The sequence below is a fragment of the Rutilus rutilus genome (assembly GCF_951802725.1).
Source record: "Rutilus rutilus genome assembly, chromosome: 13".
NCBI classification, from domain to species: Eukaryota; Metazoa; Chordata; class Actinopteri; order Cypriniformes; family Leuciscidae; genus Rutilus; species Rutilus rutilus.
The window spans coordinates 17,165,509-17,192,293 of record NC_140218.1 but is presented as its reverse complement, the minus strand read 5'-3'; the positions used below and the strand labels follow the sequence as shown (position 1 = coordinate 17,192,293).

Sequence of the window (26,785 nt, the reverse complement as noted above, 5' to 3'; positions counted from 1 at the left end):
TTGTAGCTAAGGGAAGACGGGCGACTGTAAGGGACAGACTGGAAGAAGTTTCTGATGAATTCAAAAACTAATTCATGAATTATACATCGTTTTTGGTAACAATTTTACCCTCCAAACACATCTTGTCATCTTTTTGAAAACTACGAAATACACTCGGAACAGGTCCGGCCATGTTTCTGTGTCGAAGCCATATTTTGTCACCATCTTTCTCTTTTCATTTCTCCTTTCTTTACGAGCCACTGAAGAGCATGACTTCCAATCTTCCATCCATTTTCAAACGAAACATTTCAACGCTCATCCAAAATGACAAATCAATCCATTAAAAAGTGCAAAAAATGCCACGAAGCAAATGTTCTTCCTCCTAAAACAACGTCCTTTGAGTTTGTTTTGATCAACAGCGGTTGCCTCTTTTCTTCATAAAAGAAACATAGAAGGAATAAAGAGATATGAAAAAAACGCAGTTGTTTAGTAGCCGAAGTATCAGTCATACAGTAGTAGTAAGAGTTGCAGTGTTCTTGCTATTTTTTTCCTCTTGTAAAACGTCTCTGGTTGAAACAGAAAAACTGAAAGGAAGAGTCTGGAGAGTAATGTCACATTGTGAGGGGGCTCTTCTGGACGCTCTCATGTTCCCTGGCCTTTCTCAATTCTCTCACTCTGAAAAAACAAACAAACACACAGACATTAAGATACACAGGTTCAAAATCTCAAAGATCAAATCAAGCTGTGGTTATTGTTAAAGTGGTTATAGTTTCTTTCTTGCATGAAACACAAAAGCAGATATTTATCAGAATGTCCAAGCAGCTTTTTTCTATACAATGAAAATGAATGGCTGTCCCTGCTCATCATACATTGTATGGAAATAACACAGATGGACATTCTTCCAAACAACTACTTTTGTGTTCCACCCACAAAAAAAATAAAAAATAAAAATCATACAGCCTTGGAACAAATTGAGGGTGAGTACAAGACGTTTTTTTTTTTTGTTGGGCAAACTATTCCTTTAAACAGAAAAGAAAACTTTGAGAAAACCCATTTAAATCTTTAAGTATCCATCCAGCACAGTGTAAAATATTTTGTTGAACACCGACTGTTATGAGATTGCATGGTTTATGTGGAACACTTAAAGGGTTAGTTCACCCAAAAATGAAAATTCTGTCAGTAATTACTCACCCTCATGTTGTTCCAACCATGTAAGTCTTTCGTTCATCTTCGGAACACAAATTAAGATATTTTTGATGAAATCTGACAGAATTTTGACTCCTCCATAGGCTTCCAGTGTGACCGAAACTCACCGGCCCAGAATAGTTATTAAAACATCGTTAAAATAGTCCAAGTAACTACAGTGGCACTACATTAAGTTTATCATGCGACGAGAATACTTTTTGTGCGGAAAAACAAACAAAAATAACGACTTTATTCCACTTTTCATTTCCTTCTCTCTGGGCCTCGTAGTGTGTTTGCGCTGCGCGTCTGTGTTGCACGTCATCACGCAACACACACATGACTGGCGTCGGCCAATAGTGAGCCTACGTGGTGACGTGTAACACAGACGCGCTGCACAAAAACACTACGCAAACCAACTAGACATCCAGAGAGAAGGAAATGAATAGTGGAATAAAGTCGTTATTTTTGTTTGTTTTTGCGCACAAAAAGTATTCTCGTCGCTTGATATACTTAAGATTGAGCCACTGGAGTCACTTGGACTATATTAACGATCTCTTTAATAACTTTTCTGGGCCAGCAAGTTTCGGTCACACTGGAAGCCTATGGAGGAGTGAAACATGGCTCAGATTTCATCAAAAATATCTTAATTTGTGTTCCGAAGATGAACGAAGGTCTTACGCGGTTGGAACAACATGAGGGTGAGTAATTACTGACAGAATTTTAATTTTTGGGTGAACTAACCCTTTAACTAGTTTAAAGATGCATCTACATAAGATAATATACTACAGATCAAAAGTTTAGGGTCAGTAAGATTTTTTCTTCATGTTTTTGAGTTCTTATGCTCACCATAAATAATAATATTGTGAAATGCAAAATGTAATTTATCCCCGTATTGGCAAAGCTGAATTTTCAGCATCATTACTCCAGTCTTCAGTGTCACATGATCCTTCAGAAATCATTATAATATTCTGATCTGCTGCTCAATAAACATTTTTTCTTCTTCTTCTTATTATTATCAATGTTGAAAACAGTTATGCTGCTTCATATCTTTGTGGAAACCATGATATACATGATAAATATATAGTGTAGTATATAGTAACATCATAAATGTATTTACTCTAAATCATCACTAAATAGAAGTATTCATTATTTATTTCAAACCTTTGAACAGTAGTGTATATAAATGAACAATCATTTTCTATATCACTTGTATGAAAGGACACTGCTCTAGCCAGTGCTCTGTGCAAAAGTTCTCTCAGATCTTCACTGACGATTTGCCCCATTTTCTTCATTGCCTCACCTTGTAAGTTTCTGCTCTAAGTAGATATTTAGGACAAAAAGCTTAAAATAGTCTGCATTTCATTTAATACTAAACCAGTCTGAAACCTTCTCATCTTGTAGTCTTTAACAAAAAAGTTGTCTGCTGTCTGATGATCATTCTGTCTACTTCCTTTTGAAATATATCAAACATATAATAAAATAAAAGCAACTTTGTTTTTGTACTGTTTTGCTTTTTTTGTACAAAGATGTGTCATCTACAACCAAACAATTAAATAGAGATAGACAGTTCCCACTGCAGCATGAGCAATAAAACAGGCTTTAGTCAGAACCAAAACACACAAGCCAGAGAGGCAGACAGTTTTCTCTGGGTCACATATTTCCCAGCATGCCTCATGGTCAAAGAGCAAGACTCATCATCACCATCATCATCTCCATGCAACGTTGTTTACACCAAACAACCTTCAATTCTTCCGTCTATCTTATCTTTTCCTCTTTACAAATGCTGGAAGTAAAGGAAACTTAAATAATCTAGACAGGAGAAAAAGGTGCTTGTTTAATGCAGCATCTCGGTGGTTAGTGTATAGCAAGACACAACTGATATCCTGAGGCCCTTGATCTCGGTCATCTGTGCGTCCAGTTGGTAGCTGTCATGCAAGCAGGCATCAAGCAACGGTGATGAGGAGGGCAAGAAGGAGCAAGAGAAGAAGATGTGTGTGCGCGTGACGAGCGAGAAGGAAGAGAGATACAGTAGAAAAAAGGGAGACATACTGAATCGCTGAGGCTGCACTCACCCGCTTGAATAGTCTATGGTCCATCAAGGGGCTTTGCATTAACAGCAAAACAACACCAGACAGCTATTAGCACACAGCAGATATGATGATGATTGGGGTGGAGGGGGGAGGCAAGGGAAGGGAGGAGCACCTCTCACTAAACCACTCATGATTAATGTATCACACTTTCAAAGATTTCTGTTAGTTCTGTTAGTATCTGTAATAAGTTCACCAAACAAAAGCGTCACATTTGTATTTGAATCAGGAGCGGATGAATGGTGGTAGTGGGAGAATACCTGTGGCGGCAGCGGCGGAGGAACTTCATGATCTTGCGGGCGGCCTGATCTTGCCTCTTAGTGAGAAGACTGCTTCTGAAACACAAATGTCGCTTTTAAACACATTTAATTTGGCATATTACATCTTGTCCATGAATAAAATATCTCGCAGGGCAAAGCTCAGAATACTATGCCACTTGGAACAGATTCATAAGTGCTATTGGCTGACTACATAATATCAAACAACAGTTGGAATCAGATTTGGACAGACGTTTTATCTCGGGGCGGTGCATGGGTGCTACCTGAGTTTGTGCTGGACCAGTGCCGCGGTGGCTGCTCTGCGGTGGGGTCTCAGCCGGCCAAACTCCCTGTAGCTGCGGTAACACTGCTGGATCAGTACGGCCGCCCGCCGGCTCTGCTGGAACTTCTTCTGCTCGTGGTAGCTGCGGAACTTACTCTGGATAAGGATGGCGGCCTGCGTCATCTTCTTATAAAGTGCATACTGATACATAAACACACATTTTCAAGACATTAATGACAAAAAACTAATTGCACCCTATTTGACTTACATTGGCCACACACACACCGCAAAGTTTAGGAAGCGAAAACCGTATTTAAAGGGATAGGTCACCCAACAGTGAAAATGACTTTTCAAACCTGTATGCATTTTTTTTTTTACATGTTGCATTTAAAAAAAATCTTATTTCTATAATACAGTTGTTTCCAAACTTTTTAAAGCCCAGGACCACCAAAAACTACCCACTTCTTAAAATATAAAGGCAGCTATATATTTTCAGCCATTTATCCTGTGTGAGATAAAAAGCGTGATATAAAGTTAGCTAAATTAAATGGGCTTTTATATTGTTACTGTACTGAAGCCAATGCAAATGACTAAAATATGACCTAGAAAATATTGACTTTGTATTAAGTTCTACCCGCTGTTATGTAATGTTAGATGCATAAACTAAAGAAAATCAAATGTATTTTTATTGTACCTTTGACAACGAATATTGTCCTAGAGCAGATTTACAGTACACAGTGGCATCTCTAAAATACATTTTTACATTTTTCCAGTTACATTTTTCCTAAATCCCGCTTGCAGCCTACTGAGGGTCTCCAGACTCTTTTAAAAACACCTGGTCTAGCGAGATCTGTCTCTTTGGTCCGCACAGTGTGGTGTCCCTTGCAAGTAATGTTCAGAGAGACATCCTTTTGTCAAAATGTGTGAATGACAGTGTATGAGTGGCCATTGCTATTGAATCAATTCGAAATTTCTCCAGTCCAAAAAAATCTGCTTTAAATAATGCATGAACAATGAAAAAGTTACCTTCAAGGCTATCCATGTTAGCTTGTAAAAGAAAAGAAAAGAAAGATTTGTCATGAATGTGACCTTGCGGTTGATGTTGCTCTGAAAGCTTATAATTGACTCAATTGCGTTTGCTGGAACTTGACGCATTAACCAGACATCCAGCAAAGGTTGGCAAAGACAATGTCAGAGCATCTTAAAGGATTACCTGCTTGTACTTCCTGTAACAGCGCTGAATGACAGCGGTGGCTACTTGCTGTTGCTCGCGCAGTGGGCGTCCCTGCAGGGAGAGAAGGAAAAGAGTTGGTCTGAGGAGTGGGAAACACATGGGAGACGGCCACTAGGCTGCTCACTTGCAGGAGAATGAAAGTCATAGAGAAAAGACGCCCTTCTTGCTTAGGTGCAGCTGGGTGCTGAGAGACCAGATGCCTCTGAGCACAAGCCGCCAGTTTGGCCAGCTGGTGAATCTTTGTGGAAACTCATTACAGGCAGCCACAGGAGGCAGCAATCGCTCCTTATAAGCCAGGCCATGCGCTGGTTAAGCCACCTTACCCATGCGGAAGCTGTGGGGACTGACTACTCTGTGTCTGTGTGTTAATGAAATTGAAAGGAAGGACAAAGCAGGAAGGAGACAGAGTGTTCGTCCCATGTTCGTTCCTACCAATACCTGTGCACAGACGTTTACATCCTGTCTCTATTCACACATCAACACAAGCGCGTGGCACCCGAGCCACTGGCCTGTACCTTGTACTTGCGGAAAGCGGTCTGCACCAGCCGTGCGGCTTCGTAGAGCTCCCTCTGCTCGGGGTCCGACAACGTGAGCTGGGCTAGCTCTCTTTCCACTTTGCTGTTGGAGGCTCTGAGAAACTCACTCCACTCGGCTGGAGCGGGCAAGGTCGGCTTCTCAAACGGGCCCTCACGCATGGGCGAGTTACCCGGGCTCAGACTAGGGTTGGAGGGAGGGGTCAGGGGTTCACTGTATATGGGACTGCACAGAAACAAAACAGGCACATACATATATGAAGTTAGCAGGGCTAAGGCATACATTTAGTTTTTTCTTTCATTTTCAGGGTGGGAAATTAACACCCGCCACTAGGCAAACGCAGGTAACATCAGAACATCTCAGCTCCATCATGCTCTTCGCTTAAAATGTATATTGAGAATGTGAATGCACTACAGGCTCACATTTGCGCAATAATATTTTTTGCTGCTATACGGTCAAATCAACAAACAAAAAAGATGAAAGATGCTCACCAAGGCTGCATATATTTGATAAAAAAATCCAATAAAAATAGTACTATTTTGAAATTGTTTTATAATACAAAATTAACTTTTTTATATTTTAATATATTTTTTTATTTAATTTATTCCTGTGATGGCAAAGCTGAATTTTCAGCAACCATTAATCCATTCTTCATAGTCACATGATCCTTCAGAAATCATTCTAATATGCTGATTTAATGTTCAAGAAAAATATCCTATTATTGTCAGTGTTAAAAACATGTTATTAATGTTGAAAACATAAACAGTGCAACAGAAACTTTACATTTACTGTTTTTTTTTGTGTGTGTTTTCAAAAAGAGGTATAACTACATCCGTTTTCACTCAGTTAACTTATAGTTATTTTAAAGTGGACTCTCTGAAAAAAGGATGTTAATGCTGTGTTTGCTATATATCTGAAATATATCTTAACTAAAAAAAAAAAAGTTTTGTACAAATTTGGAGTGGCTGCTAAAATTCTGCATTCACCAGCCACTGTGGTTGGGCAAAAAAGTTAATTTCCCACCCTGGTCGTGTATTTCAGTACATATGTATATTAAAGTATGCATTTTAAAAGCCGTTGGCTAACCTCAAGTGGATGATGCTGGGCAGGTGTTCCACGTCTCCCAGGTAACTGGCCAGCCAGCTCATGGTGTTGGTGAGGCCACTGTTGTCCAGAGGAACAGACTCCACGGTTGGAAAATGTTCCCGCTTGATGCGCTCCGGAGTTGCCTCAATGATGTGCTCCGCCAGGCTCATCATATTTGCCTGTGAGGCGCACAAACAAGCAAAAACAAACACATGCATTCAATGTTACACAAGCACTGACTTTCTAGTGTGACAAAAAGCACACACACTTGCTAACCCAGCCGATCAATCAAGCACCGGGGTGTTTACTTTGGAGGAACACGCTGCAACAGCCCCTCTATCCCCATAGAGTGACAGAGATGAATGGGGCTGGACTAACTCCTGGCAATAGGAGCAAATCAATGGCAGAAGTGTATTATGTGGTGACGAAGGTCTGTGCAGAGAGCGGGGCTGTGACCGCGGCTCTCTAGCGCTTATTTCAAATGTCAGCAGGACGGATGGTGCTCTATATACCCCTTGGCCTCTCAATGCTTGTAGTCGTGTTTGTTTGCTGAGCCTATTTACTGACAAATGCATCAATACAGGTGTGAATGTGGCTGGCTGACTGTGAGTGAGTGCCGCTTAGGGCACTGTGTGAGTTTGTGTATGTGCACTTCTCTCACCTGCAGGTCCTCCATGTGAGACAGGCAGTCCTGGTTCTCTAGATCCTCCTTGTAAGAAAGCATCTCTGTGTCTACAATCTCCCTCTCCACCATTCCCAGCATGCTGAGGGGTTCGCCGCGCTGTCGTAATCGGCTGGCCAACTTCTCCTTCCCTACGCCACTGATGCCTCCCTTCCTGAGCACCTCTCTAGTGCCCCATTTATGCCCTCCACGGAAAGAGGCCATCTTGGCTTGTGGGATGCCCCCTGTCCCTAAACCATCCTCAGAGACGCTCTTATCCGGGCTGGATGGGGTGGAGGCGAGGGTCTTAGGGCTGGTTGACAGTTTATGTGTCTGCTGCTCCATGTTCAAGGGAACCGACATGGGCTTTTCCAGCTGTGCTTGCACAAGCTCTGGGTTGGGCTTGTGTTTCTTGGCGAGGGGGATTTCCTGCTGGCACTCGTTGCTGTAGTAGCTGGAGGGCTCTGATCTCGGTCTTCTCAAATCTATGCACAAAAGAGAAAGAGAGAGTGAGCTGCACACAGAGGAGAGGACGGAGATGATATGTCCATTATATTTGCTCTGTCTATGAGGTTCTGTTAGTTACAATCAAAAAAATAAATAAGATAGAATTAGATTGTGCAGCAAGTACAGCTCATTGAAGCAAATGCTATAAAGTATTAGCCTGGTCCTACCAGACTCTCGTACATTTCATTTGTACAGAGAGTCAGGCCACTCTCTATTGACAAGCGTTAACTTTGAAGGCGGGTACTCTGTTGTAGTTTAAAACTATTGGATCTGCCCAGAGCCACTCTGGATCTGCCATAACCAATCGCTAACGTTTGGCTGTGACGTAACCCTACAACTCAAACTAGCGCACAACCTCAACATCATCGTTCTCAGCCACTCCCTCTGTTCGCTGATTGGACTGGTAAAAATTTTGCCAGAGAAAACCCACGAATATACCGCAAACCCAGACGGAGTACTGATGGAAAATTAAAATTGAGCGGAAGTACGTAGGAGGGAGGAGCCAGGCTAATAAAGTATTACATTAGGCAAGCAAATCTGCTGTAATATTTTCAGTAAAGAAGCATTAGTCTGATTTCAAAACAGTAATGAGCTACAAGTAGCGTTTTTCAACTAGTAACCTAGTGAGCTCTCCTAAAACATCTCCTATCAGTCTCATATTTAGTTTTGGAAAGTCTGATTCAGTTTAGTGAATTGGTTCATACTGTACTTTTGATATATATACATACAGATACATACAAATTATCAAAAGTGACAGTAAAGGCATTTATAATGTTACAAGACTTCAAATAAATACGGTTTGAACTTTCTATTAATCAAAGAATCCTGAAAAAATGCATCACGGTTTTGACAAAAACGAAGCAGAACAACTGATTTCAACATTGATAATAAAAAGAAATGTTTCTTGAGCACCAAATCAGCATATTAGAATGATTTCTGAAGGATCAAGAAATGCTGAAGACAGTACTTATAAAGCACATATAATCCCTAAATCCTACCCAGTTCTTACCCAATACCTAAACTTAACAACTACCTTACTTACAAGTATCTAATTACTATTAATAAGCAGTAATTAGGAGTTCATTGAGGCAAAAGTCGTAGTTAATCATTAGTTAATAGTGAGAATTGGACCCTAATCTAAAGTGTGACCATAAGAAAATGCCCCCTTAAATAGCTTTAAAGCAATTAGCAACTTTTTGTTACTATCTTGCAGTAAAACTAACTACTTTACAGGTTCTCACCAGGGTTCTGGTTGGTGCAAGGTGTTGTAGTAGTGGTGGTAGTACCAGTGTTCTGCCCACTGGGGGTCACCATACTGTCACTGCCCCAGCTGACCATCCAGCTGTTGGAGGTGGGGATGTCAGGGTTGGGAGAGAAAGACATGCTGGAGGTAGGGGGTAAGGAGGACGGGGTCTGCTGCTGCTGTTCCTCCCTCTGGAGCTGCTCCAGGCACTCCGCCAGCTTGGTGTGGCCACGGGAGCGGGCGATGGAGAGGGGCAGGCGGCCTAGAGAGTCTGGGATTGCCAGTGCTCTCCGGTCCCACTTGTACAAGACCACTGCTGCCTCCAGATGACCCAAAGCACAAGCCCACATCTACAACAAGGAAACAGAGTAAAAAGAGGAGTAAGAAAAGCAAAGACGGCGCAATGGAGTTGTCAAATGCACCAAAGTTCAATTAAAATTGCTTGAGGAGCATACCAGTGGAGTGCAAGAGAAGTGATCCACGTTGAGAGGGTCCACCTCAAGTTCCAGATCAATGCTGTCTGCATGCTTCGTGCTAGATAAGATAATACCATTTCTCATGGTTAGCAATGACAGAGGAAATAACACAAAAACATATTTACACACAGATGTACAGTAGATAGATCTGAGTGCTCTTATCGCTTTAACTGACCGCCATTTGATGAGAGTCTGGATGAGGGTGGCGTAGCCTTGGCCTGCAGCAAGGTGTAGCAAGGTCATGCCCCGGAAGGTCTTTGAGTGAATCAGGTGTTTGGATTTGGCCCAGCAGGCCCTGTTCATCATCTTCTCACAAACAACCACCACACGACTCTCAAAAGAGCTTCCTGCCTGTCCCGAGATACACTGCAGGAGAAAATGGAGTGCTTCATGTCTTCACAAGCTCAATGAACTGTCACAATCTTTCACAAAATTTCATTGCTTTCTGCATCATTTTTTATGGCAAAAAAAAAAAAAAAAAAAGCTACTGTATAATCTGAGAGGAAAAGCTGCAGCGATGAACATTTTGTGAACAATCATTATAATAAATTGGCTCAACTGGCTCACATAACTGGTTTTAATTAACACCATGTTATTACAATATGCAAAACTTTTCATCTAAGTGATGTAATGGAATTTTAATATTGTTTTTTTGTAAATGCAAATTACATTTAGTTTCTAAATGACTATGTTTTTTATGAGCTAAATCATAGCAGCTATAAACACAACTGGGAAACATGAAATAACAACCACCCATCAACAAACACATAATAAACAAAAGTATATACATAAATATATACTGTATATATATACCGGTATACATACACATGGACAATGGAAAGACTTTACAATATGGCTGAACATACTTGTTGCCGTTTTAAAATACATTCTAATCTCACACATAACAATTACTGATGTGCTGCTGTACCTGAGACTGGCTATTAGCACCTCCGTTCCCCCCTACTCCTCCTCCTCCAGACCCCGCTGTTCCTCCACTGCCCTGCTGCTGCTGACCAGCCATCTCAGCCATCCTGCGCTCCATCTGTTCCAGCCGCTCCAGGATGGACATTCTGAACTGGTTATCTGCAGAGGAAAATTCCTATCAGTTTAACCACTTGGGTTACAACTTTAGTTCAACAATAAAATAAAAGATCTAAATGAACGAAATTCGCTAATGATTGTACAATTCACACTTCTGCAATGCAAATGGTTGCTGTACACCGCACTCACTGAGGTCTGAATAAATTCTTCTTTGGTTTAGCTCACATCCCCAAGCAAAATTCTGTATTGGATGTTTAATTAAAACTCAGTCATTACCCTTATGCTTTCCAATCAAGACACAGAGTCTGATGTTATCAATCACCATTTCCGTAATTGCAGTCATTATTGTAAATTAATGGAATCATTAATGAGGCACACCAACACATTCAGCTTCAAAAACACAGCAGTGAACATACACAGATTTGTTTGGAATTTGTACTTCCTAACTAGATTTGTACATTTTCTGCACATGCAAACCTCACTACCATTATGCAAGGGTGCCCAGGGCATTGCTATAGGGTTGCTAAGGTGTTCTGAATTGTTGCTAGGACGTAGGATGAGTTAAATGCTTACAAAGTTACTTTGTAACCCAAATCCAGACACACCAAGCAGGTTTTTCTTACTGGATTTGACACTAAACATGGCCATGTAATCTGTCAATCAGAAATGCTCACTGTGCAGATGTAAAAGATGAGAACTGGGACCAGCACAGGTGAATTACAGCACCAGTACTGAGAACTGTATGTGTCTCTCACTGATAAGCCTGTTTCTGTGGCAACCTGCAGCTGCACGGTAACCAGGCGACAGGGGCATGCTGGGCTGTGGTTTGCTCCAGTGTCAGTTTATTGATGAACAAGGAGGCACATTGAGAGACGACTAAAGTGCAAAAAGGTTTAAAAAAAAAATCTGTATCGCCCATGCTAATGTAGCTAGTAAGCAATATTTTATGTCTTTTGACTAAACAAAAGTATTAATCTAGAGGGCCACCATGAACACCACAAAGCAAACAGATAGTGTTTGGTTGCCTGGTGAAAATGTCAAGAGTGATCATGTACATAAATTCACACTGTTTGACAACTCAGTAAGAGTCTGGTTGCCGGAAGGACAGCAGTCATTTACAGTAGCTGCGTTTACATGGACACTTTTTGTTTTAATCGGAATGAAATCATCATTTATTAAGCAGATGAATCCGAGTGTTTACATGAACGCTAAATAAAGTGGTCGGGTTGATGTGCGCGTTTATATGTGTATATCACAAGCTTCAAATTGGAATAAAGACATGCGCACACTGCACTAATATAATATTTCAGAGGATCGTGAGAGAGCGGCGCGAGGCCGGTGGCGTGATTACTGATAAGCGACTCTCCTAAATTGCTTATTTTCTTTGTTTTAAACTGCAGACTTAATATTTATCTATTTTGGGTCCTAATAGAGTGGTGCAGGTATGGCATCACTTTGTAGGCCAAAACGTAAAACGCAGAAGCAAGTTAGCATTTTAGCCGAAGTCAATGGGTTTTTTGAATGGGGTTTTGGTTAAATGGCTGAAATAAGGTCTATGGTGAACACAAGCTCAAGACACTTTCACGTTTTATACTACGACATAAAAATACATCAATATTACCCTACTTGTGATTTTTTAAATTACGATTTTTTCTGTTATGTGTCTTGAAAAAGGCGGTTGCTAACAAGTGGCTGTAAATGGAACTACAGAGGCAGTCGTGGAGATTAAATGTCATCACACATAACAGGTAAACTCTGTTTGCTTTCACAGCCTCATTATGCTTATATTTGTGCTCTTATAAACTATTCTAACTCATAGTAACTATCAATGTTGTTGTTGTTTGTTTGGCTATTGGGTTTTTGTCGAAGGAACCAGTGTGATGCTAATTGCCGGTTGACCTACAAAGAAACGTCATACCTGCACCACTCTATTAGAAGACGACGAGCACATGAAGCTTTGTGCTGTGCTGCGTATTTATTAAGCAGTAAAAACGCTTGTTCCCGCACCCAAAACAAAGACTGGTGGGACGTTCCACCTCACAGACAATGAGTGGAAGGAGAATCTTAGACACGACAGTCATTTATGACACTATATTCGATAACAACAGCAAGTTCCACGTGTATTACGCAATTTCTACGTAATAGAACCTAGTTTCGGTTTTCAATCTGATCAAGTGTTTATATGTCCCCTCGATCGGATTACAAAAGGTTTAAACCACCCCTTACAATCCGAATTCAATTTGAATCAGATTTGGCCAATTCATTCTGACTGACGTGGTTACATGTTACTTTTTTATCACGACTGTGCTACTAGTTCAATTACAATCGTATTATTAGGGTCTATGTAAAGGTCATGGAGTATTGCAATGAAGCAACACATGGCCCAGAGTCAGCAACCTTGACTGGCTCAGTGTTGTTATTGTTAACCAAAACTATTAAAAATAATTTTCAGTAATTGGAAGAACCTGAAATCAACTTAAGTTTTACTTTCAGTCTACTAGCTATAGTTCGTCAACTATTTTTGACTCGTCTAGATTGCAAATCAGGGCAACAATCTGAGCATAAGTTGTGTAGTGTATTCCAGTCTTGAGTGATTTTTAGCATGTTGCTTTGTAGTTTCTATGGTTTTCCGTGTAGTTGCTAAAGTGCTGCTGAAAGAGCCTATGTTATGTGTTCTGGGTGGTTAGCAGTGCATTGCTATGCCAATTGCTAAAGTATTTAGAGTGTAACTTAACATGTTGCTATGCAGTTACTAACTTGTTCTGAATGGTTACAAGGGAATTGCTGGGTGGCTACCTTGTCAGTCAGGCAAAAAGTCTTACAGCTACTTAGAAAAGGCTTAATTCATGTTCGCAACATAAATTCTGCAGTATATTTTCCAAAGTTAAGGGATTTGTTCAAATCTCTTAACCCAATCTCAAAGCCTTTACAATGACCATTACTAAACCCTGCTGGGTGAGGACTTGCATGATTATCTTTCATTTAAACTATGACTTATTGAATCAGTGGGCTTCAGTCTGTGTGCAGTCAGTGTTAAGTCTTCATTCAGATACCATGCCAGGAAAGAGAGAGATGGAAGCTACAAAGATGGCAAGAGAGACAGACAGAGAGGCCGTGCGAGCACCAGTTAGCAGCAGCATTGACATGTCTTTGTTCAGACACAGTGCTGCAGTCTGCTGCAGTGCAGATGATGTCATCTCCACCTGCTGCGCGTGTGAGCTCAAAATGCCACACACGTACACTGCAGAGGGAGAGGGGGTTGGGGGGAGGGGCCACATGCAGGGGGCCACCAATCAGAGCTGAAGCAACACAGTGACCTTCCTATTTCTCCATAAACTACAAATGTGACAGCCAATAGGACAGCAGATATTTAATGAAGAAAAGTGAACTAAAACTCACAAAGCCATATTTTTTGCTTTCTTTTTTATGTTGAAGAATACGTTATATTATCATTTCCCTATTCTGATGCTGAGCTGTCAACACACACTACTTTCTTTAATAATGGCCATAAAGTATAAATTGGTTATCGGAAGTATTAGGACTGCACGATAATGTTAAACTGACAATCAAGAGAACGACGTTAACGGATGTTTATTATTTTAACATTATCTAGTTTCCTGATTTAATTGATCATATATTAACTATATATAATAAAAATTGGGAATTTCACTGTTTTAGCTTTTGAGAGAAGCTTATTTATATTAATAAGCTAATCTTTAACATGTTTGTCTGTGTTTTTAAGTCTGTGTTGTTACAGTATCACCAATATCTCAGACAATTACTCTTAATCAAGAGAAGCAGAAAAAGTGGCCACAATTAATCGGAATTTTTTTTTTCAAACTTAAAAATTTTATGCGAGGAACGGGACCAAAAATAAATTAGCTAATTAATAATAATAATAATAATAATAGTAATTTGTTACATTTATATAGCGCTTTTCTGGGTACTCAAAACGATTTACATGGAAGGGGGAATCTCCTCAACCACCAGCAATGTGCAGCATCCACCTGGGTGATGCGACGGCAGCCATATTGTGCCAGAACGCCCACTACACACCAGCTTATTGGTGGAGAGGAGACAGTGATGAAGCCAATTAGTAAATTAAACTGAAGAACTGCACTCAAACCCAAAAGAATGGCTATAAATCATGTGTATTCTGCCAGATTTACTGAACAGAAAGACTTTTTCAAATGATATGCAAGTAACTTAAAAAGAAGCCTATATTTCAAAACTGTTCATAGGTTTATTGTGCATTTTCAAGGGTTTTTTTCTGCTGGGTTCAGCATGTGCAACATGGCCAAAATAACTCCAAAACATTGTTTTTGCATCATGTCTGGGATCCTTCTAAGTGTGAATACAAAATGATTATGTGCCACTCACAGTACGTGTAAAAAGGACTAAGACAATATCCATATATAGCCAATAGCCATATCACCCTGTAGCCCAAGACTGGTTGCCCCCTGAAGCTAAGCAGGGTTGAGCCTGGTTAGTACCTGGATGGGAGACCTTCTGGGAAAACCAGGTTGCTGCTGGAAGAGGTGTTAGTGAGGCCAGCAGGGGGCGCTCACCCTGTGGTCTGAGTGGGTCCTAACGCCCCAGTATAGTGATGGGGACACTATACTGTCAAAAGAGCCCCGTCCTTCGGATGAGACGTTAAAACCGAGGTCGTGACTCTCTGTGGTCATTAAAAATCCCAGGATGTCCTTCGAAAAAGAGTAGGGGTGTAACCCCGGCATCCTGGCCAAATTTGCCCCTTGGCCTCTGTCCATCATGGCCTCCTAATCATCCCCATATACTGATTGGCTTCATCACTGTCTCCTCTCCACCAATAAGCTGGTGTGTAGTGGGCGTACTGGCGCAATATGGCTGCCGTCGCATCATCCAGGTGGATGCTGCACATTGGTGGTGGTTGAGGAGATTCCCCCTTCTATGTAAAGCGCTTTGAGTGCAGAGAAAAGCGCTATATAAATGTAAGGAATTATTATTATTATTAATATCATCATATCTTTCTCTCTGGAGACTGCCTTCTTGTGTGAGCTGACCTAAACTGCCTCCAACACTGCCTCCAACACTGCCTCCAGCTGTTTAAGCGTTTCAGAATCTGCCTTTCCCTTTAACACAACCTTGAACCACATCTTTCTCTCATCCTCTTTTCATCCCTTCTCTTAGAATAAGGCACTGAGTCACATTCATGGACGTCAGACATACGTTGTGTATGTGAGCTGAGAGATCCTGGGGAGTAATGGCTGAGAGAGAAAGAGAGGGAGCTGATAGACAGCTCAATGAGAGGAGAACTTCATTAAGGGTCTATTCACTATTTATTCCTGTGGGAGACTTGATGAGTCAGGAGCTGAAGACTGAGTGTGTGTTTGTTTTCAGCTTAGGAACTGCTTCTGTATCTGTGAGGATTCTGTTTATACAGTCACATATACACAAACAAACACACCTGGATTAAACACAGAGATAATAATGCTCTGTCTTTCGCTAAAATAGCCTAGTGGATTCTCACTCGATCTACCTCGCTCTTCCTTGTATTATAATGCTGAGAGTGAAGTAATGGGAGCAAATGGGACTGCACTCATTTGTTGCAATAAACCACAGCAATAATGTACTGCATTAATATATAATTCTATGGAAGGAGATATAAGTGCTATGTAGGCGTCCCTGTTACCATCTTTCTGTGTTGTTAACGTTTACAGTGCCCACTTAAAGATTATACATAATACTTGCATTTGTATATACATGTAAACAAACTGTATACTTCACAATTTACATGTACACTGAATACTGCCTGTTTTTTTCTTAAATGGTACACTTTATTAATATAAAAATGTAGTTTGGAACAATTTTGTCAAATGACTAAATTACATGCATATTCAGTTCATTGAGTGGCATCCAGTTGTTGTTTTAGAAATAAATTAGTTATTAGCGTTGTACATGCAATTTTGTGATAAAACATCTTAACAATCTGATCAAATGATGAAAAATGTGTTAAAATTATGTTACTTTTGGGTCACATTGGAAATTGAAAGTCAAGTTGAGTGCATTGCATTGTGGGATATAGTATTCTAGGCACTAGGCAGTGTGTTCTGTTGTGTACTGCATACAGAAAACTGTATATGGAAACTGTATATTGCAGGTTTATAGTGCAGTATGGTAGTATGCTGCTATCCTGAACTATTCATCAATCACAAAACCCCATGCTTGGCCATCAGGTGGTTAATAATACCCCAGCTCTCTAGAATAATGGTATTCTGGAAAAACCCCTTCCTGAGTTAAGCTCCGCTGGATGACATAGGCTGGTATTTAGTGGAGGGAAGGGGGAGTGCTGTTGGCAGAGGCTCTCCCAGCTGAAACCACCATCTGCATTCACCCTCTCATCTCACATTGAGCAGAATAAGAGCATGAAACAGCAGTAGATCAGAGGATGTGAATAGTATCTATCACTCAATTCATGTGAGAATGAACTATGAACTATAGGGTAATGCATCATTATCTCTAATACTGCTCCATCTCAAACATAACACGTTACCAGCCAGTAGCGCAAGTATTCACAATGTTAAATAGAGTGCAAATATAATATTTGTAGTCAGAAGGAAAAAACTGAATTAGTGAAATATTATTAGAAAGACTGAAGAAAAATACAAAATGTGTATTGCAAAATAACAATAGATGTATGCAACAAGTCACTGTAATTTTGTCACCTAAAAGATTTGTTATTCAATAAAGCCTAAGGGTGTTTAAAGGTCTTTCCTCTCAGATGTGTATTTTAGTCAAAATTATGAACAATCATACTGTCACACTCACAATATGACAAAAATGACAGAGAATTTTTTTTTTATCTTGTATAATTTTTTTTTTTTAAATCACAATTATTACATAAAAAGTTGAAATTATGCCAGTTACAATTACGAGATACAAAGGAATTTACATAAAGTCAAATTAGAGATAAAAGTGATAATTCTAACAAAAAATGTCAACTTTGTCATAATGACTTTTTATCTAATCATTTCTAAATTTTATGTTATAATTTAAACTTTTTATGTCATAATTTTGATTATCAAAGCATGTTATTTTTTCTTATGTGGCAGAAACGGGTTGATCATTTTGCTATGGAGAGATCTCAAAGTGGGATTTCTTTCACGTGTGAGCAGGGAAAACCTGAAATTATTCAGTCAGTATGAGAAACTGCATTCATCAACTTATTAGAAAGCACAAATATCACAGCTTTCAAATATTGAAATAAATACAAACTTCTGTCATGAAACTCTAAGTGGTGCAAGCTGATAGGTCCTTAACTCAAATAGCTTGCAATCATATCATTCTCTATAGGGCACAGCTGATTGGTTCCTGCTGTATCAGTAGCCCATGAGCTTGCATGGTCAATCTTCAAATACTTCAAATTTAATAAGGTTGGCATTTGCTATAGCAGTGCAGCGTGCTTTCAGAAACCCTCCACCTTCCCCAGCTCCACCTGCATAGATCTACTACGGGTAATGCATGTATGCTATTGTGCAGCAGCAGCATGTCTTACTTTCTCACAGCAGCATGTTGTGTATGTAATGGCAGTAGCTAGTCCCACACTTGCTCTGCAGCAGCAGCAATAACAACAGCAGCGTAGCAGATCTATTCCACCAAGACCAAACCTATCAACATTGCCATATCCATTCCTATGCCAAACATTCAGACAGTTGTCATGAGAGAACTCCACCTTCAAGACTGAGAAGAGTCTAATCAAAGAGATGCAGCATATTAGGGGTCCTATTATGGCCTTTTACAAAGTCTTGATTTTGTTTTTGGGGTGTACTAGAATATGTTCTCATTATTGGTTGACAACAATTATTACAGCACCTCTCTTCCCAGTCTGCCTCGAACACACTGATTTCGATTAAGCCCCTCTTTCCGAAATATGACATGTCCTGTGATTGGTTAGCTGGCCCAGTGTGTTGTGATTGGTAGCGCTTAGCACGTGATCAGGAAATGTCCTGCTCCTTCATAGCTGTGAGTGTAAATATTGAGGATGGCGTCAATTTCCAACCAATTCAAGCCCGATTCAGACCCTGACAATGTTAATGAAAAAGAGGACTGTGTAGAATGGATTACATGAACAGACTTTGCAAGCACGGATTTCACAGGACGTTTCAGAGTGGTATGTTTTTTTGTAATTTTCATATACATTATAGATACGATGTTATCCACCATTTAATCGTGAGCTTACAAAAGCAACAGAAAACAAGCTGTTCTCCATAAGATGTGCAGCACAAAGATAAACGCAGGGGTTATAATGTTCAGGAACAGAGTTTAAAATACATTTTTACCACTCTAAGTTAGTCAGCTTTCGTCAAGTAAAACAAATGAGTTTTGGAAAAAACAGTGTCTCTTTGACAGCGACAACACTGTCTTCTCTAATGCAGCTCAGCCAGGCCTCGTCCTGCATATTCCATGGGCAGGGGTTATTAAAATGAGTACCATTGTGACTTCATAAGATCCGGAAAAAACGCGCTGTATTCCAAACGAGCCGTTCGTTGTAGTTCTTGAAAAGGGGATTCTGTTAAATAAAATATCTCCCTTTGGAGTTGACTTTGAGCTTTGTAACCTAGTAGATCTTTTTTATGCTCAAACAGCAACATTACACACTAATTAAAGTTCAAAAAGTAGAAACGCATAATAGGACCCCTTTAACCATATCAGCCTTGGTGGACATTGTACTGAAGTTCAAGATGCCAACACTGATTGTGGTAAGTTAAACCAAAAACACAGTAATATGTGACTAGATGTTTCTACCACAAGTACACATTCAAACTTTGTCATGTTGTAGTTAAGTAAGAAGTATGGAAATATAATATTCTTATCTAAAATAACTATTTATACCTTAAATCGAAAGTACACAGTTGGAAACATGTGCTCATTTCTGTATTTCCATCCATGTCTGTTAGTGGAATTTTACTACAGGCAGCAGCACTATTTCCTACCGCATGAGGCCTCTGCAAGTGCCCTGTCCCAACACAGGAATGCTCACACAGAACAAGTCCCTTTCAGTCTAGACTTCAAAAGCATTGGGAGCAAGTACTGACTCCCGGTGCTGCAGAGAGTACTATGCTATCACTGCACAGCTCACACACAAATAAAAAAAAACCTCTTCTTTTCCCAGGTGTTACAACAAGAATTGAGTGTTTACACACAGGTTGAGCTCTTCTGCCCTGATTTTGAGATCTGAACCTTCAACTCGAGCTGACCGGCTGTGTAAGAAAGCTCAAGCTCTAGTAGGAAATGCCAGCAGTGACTGTTACATACATGTTGCTTTGCTGTCAAGGTTAGTAGTGATTAAATGGGTTAACGTGTGTGTCACTTCTGGAAACATACTAGTCCTATGAAACAGATAAAGGGATGAAGACTTTCCATGCCTGACTCATGACATGGCATTATGCTAGTCACACACTTTACACTGTACTGATATAATTTAATGTCTATCACAGGCATAGAGCAGCGAGAATGTGCTATATTGGTGAGGAAACAAACATGGGGTGTATAATCTTGATTTTATACCACAGGTCAATAAGCAATATGTTGATATTTAGGATTTTAGGCATGATATTGGTAATTACTTTGTCTGAAACAAATCGGTTGAGTGAATGATTAAATGATTCACTCAAAGACAGTCACATGTTTCAATGTTTTCACATGGATGATCTGATGACTCACTCATAAAGCTACTTGATGCCATCTACTGGCGTAACCATATAAAGAGCAGACAGAGTCACTGAAAAATCCTCACCACTAATAATACACAGACTGACAGCCTTAACCCTGCTTCTATTCTACTATTTCAAAATGTTTTATAGTATATACGTCTTTTTAAAGCATTCATTGATCTTGCTTAATACTAATCTTTACATATACTAATACATGTTTATGTTAGAAAATTATGCATTAGGATTAATGCATTAACTTGAACAAACAATTAACAATACTTTAAGATTTATACATGCTGTATATGTGTTCTATCATATTAATTCATTAACAAATATTAACATGTAGAACCTTCTTGTAAAGTATTCATATATTTTTTACAGACTAATGCATAACATTCTGTATGCACATGGGACAAAAGTTCTGTTGCAAATAATGCCCTTTAACCAGCTTCCCAAATCACAAAATGGATTTTGAAAAAAACTTCACTGCGGTCTCCTTCTGGTCGAATGGAGCCCTTCAATTTATCTCCATACAAACCAGCAGCAAATCAAATTAAATCACAGGCAGGCATCTCCATGAGCTACAGTAACTGCTTTACCCATCCTCCAAGACATGCCCTGGTTATATCTCCTACTTCATGTGCCATTGTGTGACACGGTTTATGCAAGCACTAACAAAATCCTTTATCGTGCTTGGCAGTACTGCCAGACTAATACATCATTATACAGACTAGCTGTATTGTGAGTAGTTTTTCCAAACTTTTATATAAACCAGTCCACAAAAATCTCACAAAAGACTCATTCATACTATTATTAATGACTTTACTGTTCATGTGAGTCAGCTATTTTGCTCAGCTCTCCCTGTCATCATTCAGACAAACATACAAAAAAAAAAAAAACAGGCAGCAATGCTGACTACAGTGTACAATGTCAAATATATTTCAGTGATAAAACTAACAGTGAAAATGCTTTCATCAGCAGCATTATTTGGTATCAGCATATCTTCTGTAATTTCCTTATATATTTTACTTTCAGTGACTAAACTGGCTTATCATTGTTTTAAAAAAGACAAAGAATCCTTAACTCAAGCTCAAGACTTAACAAATCTAATTTTCAGTCAATTTCAAATGTTCCTCTAACAGTCTGAGGGCCGCTGTGCCATTCTCCCTTACTGCTGTCTGATTTAACACTAATTAACGATTGTGCCCTTGAGGCACGTGTTAGATAGAAGCAACTAAAGCACAATGTATTCTGCATTGGTCTGGGGTGCAAAAAATATTATTTGGGATTTGGCCAATTACTGCTAGAAGCTGACAGAATCAATTCATGCATCTCCAAGGAATCTTTCACTTAAAAAAAACTTCAAATCCATATTAGAAGCAACTGATTTGAACCAATATTCAGACAGACCACATAAAATATCCAATAGTACACTAAGTCAAACATCAAGTTTCTTCTAGTCTATCACTAGCTACTGTATATGATTCAACATGTTTCTCAGATCTAATGAAATAAACTGAGCAGGATCTGGGAGAGTGCAATCGGCCGAGAAATGCTGGCACTGTACAATATGCTGGCTAATCTTAATGGGTATTCAGAGCATGATGATAGCTGCAGAAACACTGATAACAGGACATAACTGACTCCTTTCCTTAACAAGATGACTGTCATGACCTCAAATTTATATGAAATAACCTGACCAGAGGTTCTCTGAAACTCAGGTTAACTGTTCTGACATTTCCTGCACTACTCTAAATGAGGTAGAATTTAATAAAAGACAACCTGAATGGAAATTGATTCCTTATGAAATAGAATGTATTAACAATTTTTTTTAAAAGCATATCACTTGTAAAGAACTGACAGTGTTGTAGAAATGGAATCAATCAATCCCTCAGTCAATCAATGTTCACAAGTATTGAAAATTTTGTATTTGCAATGTTCGGCAACAAAACATATGACACGACTGAAATCCCAATATTACAAAAATTACAGGTATCTAGTGCCTAATTTTTGAGCTCCTGGATGGAACATGGTGTGGAATATTAATTTAGACGTAACACAACCATGAAAGCTCTAGGGTTGTTGAGTTCATTAACCCTCTGCATCATGTTGCCTCAGGATAAAAAAGCAATTTTCTACACTGTGCAAGCACCCATGAGATGGATTTTTCAAGCATTAAAAATATTATTCAAATTTTGTTATTCAGTAAACTTCATGTTCAAACATTTATTGCTTAAATGTTTTTTAAGCAATAAATGTAGAAGCAACGTTATGACCTGTACATTGACATCACACAGGCACTATATAAAATACAGCAGTTGTTATACGTTTCTATTTTTATTATTATTAATTATTAAAATAGATACCATTTATAGAATTTGCTTAAGTTATGATTCATGAAGCAGTCAATATAAAGTCTATTACACTAATATTTAGAAAATAGTTTTTGATTTTAGTGACGTGTTGTATATAATGCAAGAAAAATGGGTGAAACTTTTTAAACATTTCAATCACTATCAACAGGTTGTTGAGCAGAACATTGTTGGAAAACAATACACACGAGTGTAATGATTGTTAATCTCTATTTTCCTGGCACAAACCATAACCATTACCAATATAAAGCTCGTTTGTCAAACTTGTGTCGTGTTTGTGAATGTTTCGCGAGCTCACTTAAGCGCGTGCCTCGTGCGTCGCTGTCCTCGGTGCTGAAATCAAGAGCGCAGATCACAGGACTACTGTGTGTGTTACACACATACATACACACACTCCGGTCACGACTACATCTAACAGAACCACTAAATGGCAAGACCGCCTTACAAATGAGCTGTTTTTCCTACTTTTGCCGTGTGATGTTTTGGTGCATTGAAGTGTCAAACAAGCGGATCTTTGTCATGTCCTATTTAAGATGATAGAAATGAGAGTGCATGCAGCTAGAGAACTAGTGAATATGTTCAAACTATGAAAAGGACATTACTAAGAATAATATACGAAATAGCAAAACGTTAACTATCTATTTGCCTCAAAACCAGAACAAGGTGGTCTGCTCCACGAGCCTCGTACATGTATGTCCAAGAACAGCGTTCTTGTGTCTATTTTGGAAGTTGACACATTCAGTTCAGGAAACAGCAAAAAGAAGTGCTTCAGCAGAGAGCGAATTCAGTCCAAACAGATCAGCTCGAGCTTATCTTAAAGAATATATTCTTTCATTTTCTGAAAAAGCAAAGGCAGCAGGAGTGTAAATGTAAACCGTACAGAACGTCACATTTCTCTATCTGAAGTAAAGGTTCACTTCCACAGACGGAAATGACAAGTGTTTAAAGTGGGCTAAGCACATGTAGTAACTTTAGAGACAAGACTGCAAACACACAGACACTAGGTTCATTTGAACATGTCCAACCTTCTATTTCACTGTCCATGGAGAGTCGCACTGCAAAGCAAATGGTCCCCTTGTCTTTAGGAAAAGCAGATGTCATTCAACGGCATCCTGACCACAATGTCCCAAATGGCCGTGTCTCACACACGCAGTTTGTCCCTGTATTTACTAATACTGGACAAAATAAATGTCCCTTTTTATACTAGGGGAATATCCTAAAAGGTCTAATCAACAATAGAAGAAAGTGTAGAAGCGACGTGCAAGAGCAGAGAGAAATGTAAAGCCCGCTCACTTACTCTCGTACTCTCCCCCCCGCCCCTCTTTACTCCAGCGCTACTGCAAGTGTTGCCAAGTCCATTAATTATAAGCCACTTTGTTTAATAAAGTCCTTGCAAATATCAGCATTGTGTGTTGCGGGGTTTCAGGCTTTTTTTCTTCTTCTAGAAAACACGCTTTTCTTTGGAATACATGATATATATATATATATATATATATATATATATATATATATTTTTTATAAAAGGATGTATAAATGAAAATACACTAGGCCTATTTTGAAGCTAGGCAAACAAGTCTTGCAAATAATGTTTAATAAAAAGTATATGTTTATGTTTTAATTAAGCATTATGCCTCCCTCCATGATGATATTTGAACAACCAACAGCAGGAGCAAAATGAAAAGAAATCGCGTAGCCTACTGTATTTATTTCAAAGCAATCGCTAACTTTTCTTGGAAGATTTGGCAACATTGACTACTGCTCCCCCGTGCGCGCGCGTGCATGAATCTCCGCGAGAGGAGACGCTGCGCACGTGCCGCAGGTAAACAGACGCCCTAGTTTTTCCACGAGCCACGAAGACAAAGCAAAAAAAAACTGAAGCAAACGAAGAAATTATTAATGGGAAAGACAGCATGTGACACTGTCTTTCACATTTATAATGACTACTGCACTTTTCCTCAGTTTCTCAAACCGGCTTAGAGAATTTTCCCATAAACATATTTAATGCTTTTTGGAGGTGACGGAAAATTTTACCTGGGAATCGGTAAATGTACGAGGCAAGACAAACAATTGTATATCTATTTGAACGACTGTTTATTTCCCCTATATTTGCAAATCACAGGCATTGTGATAAACCGCTGTAAAAATACGCTAGAAATGCTGGTTTATCGCAGTAGCCTAATGTGTGAAGAGCGGCATCGACTGACCACAGAATAACTAGACAGTAATTTGGACGCACAGTTTAATCGGTGGACAATATGAATTGGCGTGAAGACAATATACTGGTCACGGTTACAGTGCACGATGACTCCAGCCTGTGGCTTTGTACCTGCAATGCTGCAGAGAGAAGCAAAGCCCCGCCCCCTTTCTGCATTATGACAAATCAAGGCAGGCAGCTGTGTGCCATTAGAGCATCAGAGCACAGCTGAAAGCAAACGATAAATGTAGTGTCAAACAGCAGACGCTGAGGTTTGTCTCGAAATCGTTTTATTTGACTAGAGCTCAATATAGAAACCAGGCTGTGGTTTAATGACCAGGAGTGAGAGTCAGTGCAGTAGCAAGTGAAGAAACCCCAAAATCCAGTAACTGGATTGAATATGATGATAGCTATGGCTCTGATAAACAACAGTGTCATGTGGGCCACGTCCTAAATGTACTGCTTATATAGCCTGCGCACACTATCTTTTCCATATACTTAGGAATACTCATTCAAATGTGTATCAATAACATGCCCAATAAAGAAAACTTCAGACTTGTCCTATCTCAAACTTTGTGATTTCCTTCCACACACCCTCATTTCCAGGCAGCACTGTTTCATGAAGTGCTTAAAGTCAAACCAACTGATGACTCACTCTAATTCAGTTAAGCTTATTCTTATCCACTAATCCAATAAACCAACCTTTTGCTACTTAAGTTTACAAAACACTGAGCAGTAAGAAAAAGTTCTTGAGAACTCTGTGAATGTTGAGAATGTAGTATATTGTGGGCAATTTAGTCATTAAAGTAGTTTAAGTGTGCATACAAATAAAAGTGCATGGCTGGCTGTGTGTGCTGTCTGTGAGATGTGAATGGACTGGTGTTGAGCTGTTTGAACGGAGACATGTTTCTGAGAGGGGCATCGGTCCTCTGTTGCTCTTTCTCTGCCTTAAGGACTGTCTGCATTGCAGCTGTCCCTTTCCACAGGCTCCTCCACCATGCCCTACTTTACCCTGTCAATGCACACTGCAGCAACAACACTCACCCCCCGCCCCCACCTCCACAGACAAACAGCACCACACACAGGCACTGGCACTCTCTTCTTTACTCAGACTCATAGGAGACAGAGCACTTAGCCTGTCCTTGTAACACACACACCTCCCAGATTACATATCCACAGAATTCGGCCGTTTAATAAATATGTGCAGTGATATACAGTAAGTGCATCTGTTGGTGTGACTGTGAGCGCATGTGCCTGGTCCCTCTTACTGTAATGCGTGATCATCTGTACTGGTTTGGTTTAGTTTAGTCTTCTGCTCTCCAAACATCATGCTTGTCAAACACATGCTGTATCTGAATGCTGGCTGCCACTCCTCGTTGCCCAAATCATTCTTCGGGATTGTTTGTCTTGGCTAACACCTGATCGGAGCAAGCAGATTAGAGCTTCGGACGTCAAATTGGCAGGCGTGTCACTTTGCCCATATGCTCCAATATTTTCATAAGCTCTTTGACGCCACAGCCCCAGTTTGAGGCAGCCTGGGTAGCACTGAAGCGTGTGTGGGATTGTATTTGGTTTGCCAGACTTTAAAGAGGGCAAATCCCCCACAGCGATCATGGTATGATTAGACTTAAACCCTTGTGTTTAAGTTATCACTAACAGACTGGGACAGCTAAAGGACGCCGTAAAGTTCACCGATGTGTGCAAAAAGCAAGTAACAGAATCAGTACAGCGTAAGTGTTTAATAGTGGATCTGAGTCACATGTCTTTCTTATTGTCCCATCTTCTCACAGACAAACTTTACATACTTATTAATGGTTTACATGGTAAAACTTTAGGTTGAATTTGTAACCATTTGCTAATGCATCAGGTATCATTAACTAATAATGAACAATATTTGTAATGCATTTATTAATCTAGGCTAATGCTAATTTCTTCATATTAAATTAAAACACTT

The 26,785-nt window shown here is 39.6% G+C and overlaps 1 protein-coding gene across 1 annotated transcript in view; it reads right to left on the bottom strand.

Annotated features, from left to right (window-relative positions):
* Positions 1-211: 211 nt before the first annotated feature.
* The window catches only part of camta1a (calmodulin binding transcription activator 1a), a 439,941-nt gene continuing 413,367 nt past the window's right edge, over positions 212-26,785 (bottom strand). The window contains 13 exon segments of the mRNA XM_084428326.1: positions 212-654; positions 3,237-3,267; positions 3,512-3,586; positions 3,793-3,992; positions 4,818-4,838; positions 5,005-5,076; positions 5,541-5,784; positions 6,646-6,824; positions 7,307-7,791; positions 9,055-9,406; positions 9,512-9,590; positions 9,708-9,898; positions 10,461-10,615. Of these exon segments, the coding sequence (XP_084284452.1) occupies positions 622-654; positions 3,237-3,267; positions 3,512-3,586; positions 3,793-3,992; positions 4,818-4,838; positions 5,005-5,076; positions 5,541-5,784; positions 6,646-6,824; positions 7,307-7,791; positions 9,055-9,406; positions 9,512-9,590; positions 9,708-9,898; positions 10,461-10,615 (2,117 nt within the window). The 3' untranslated portion in view covers positions 212-621.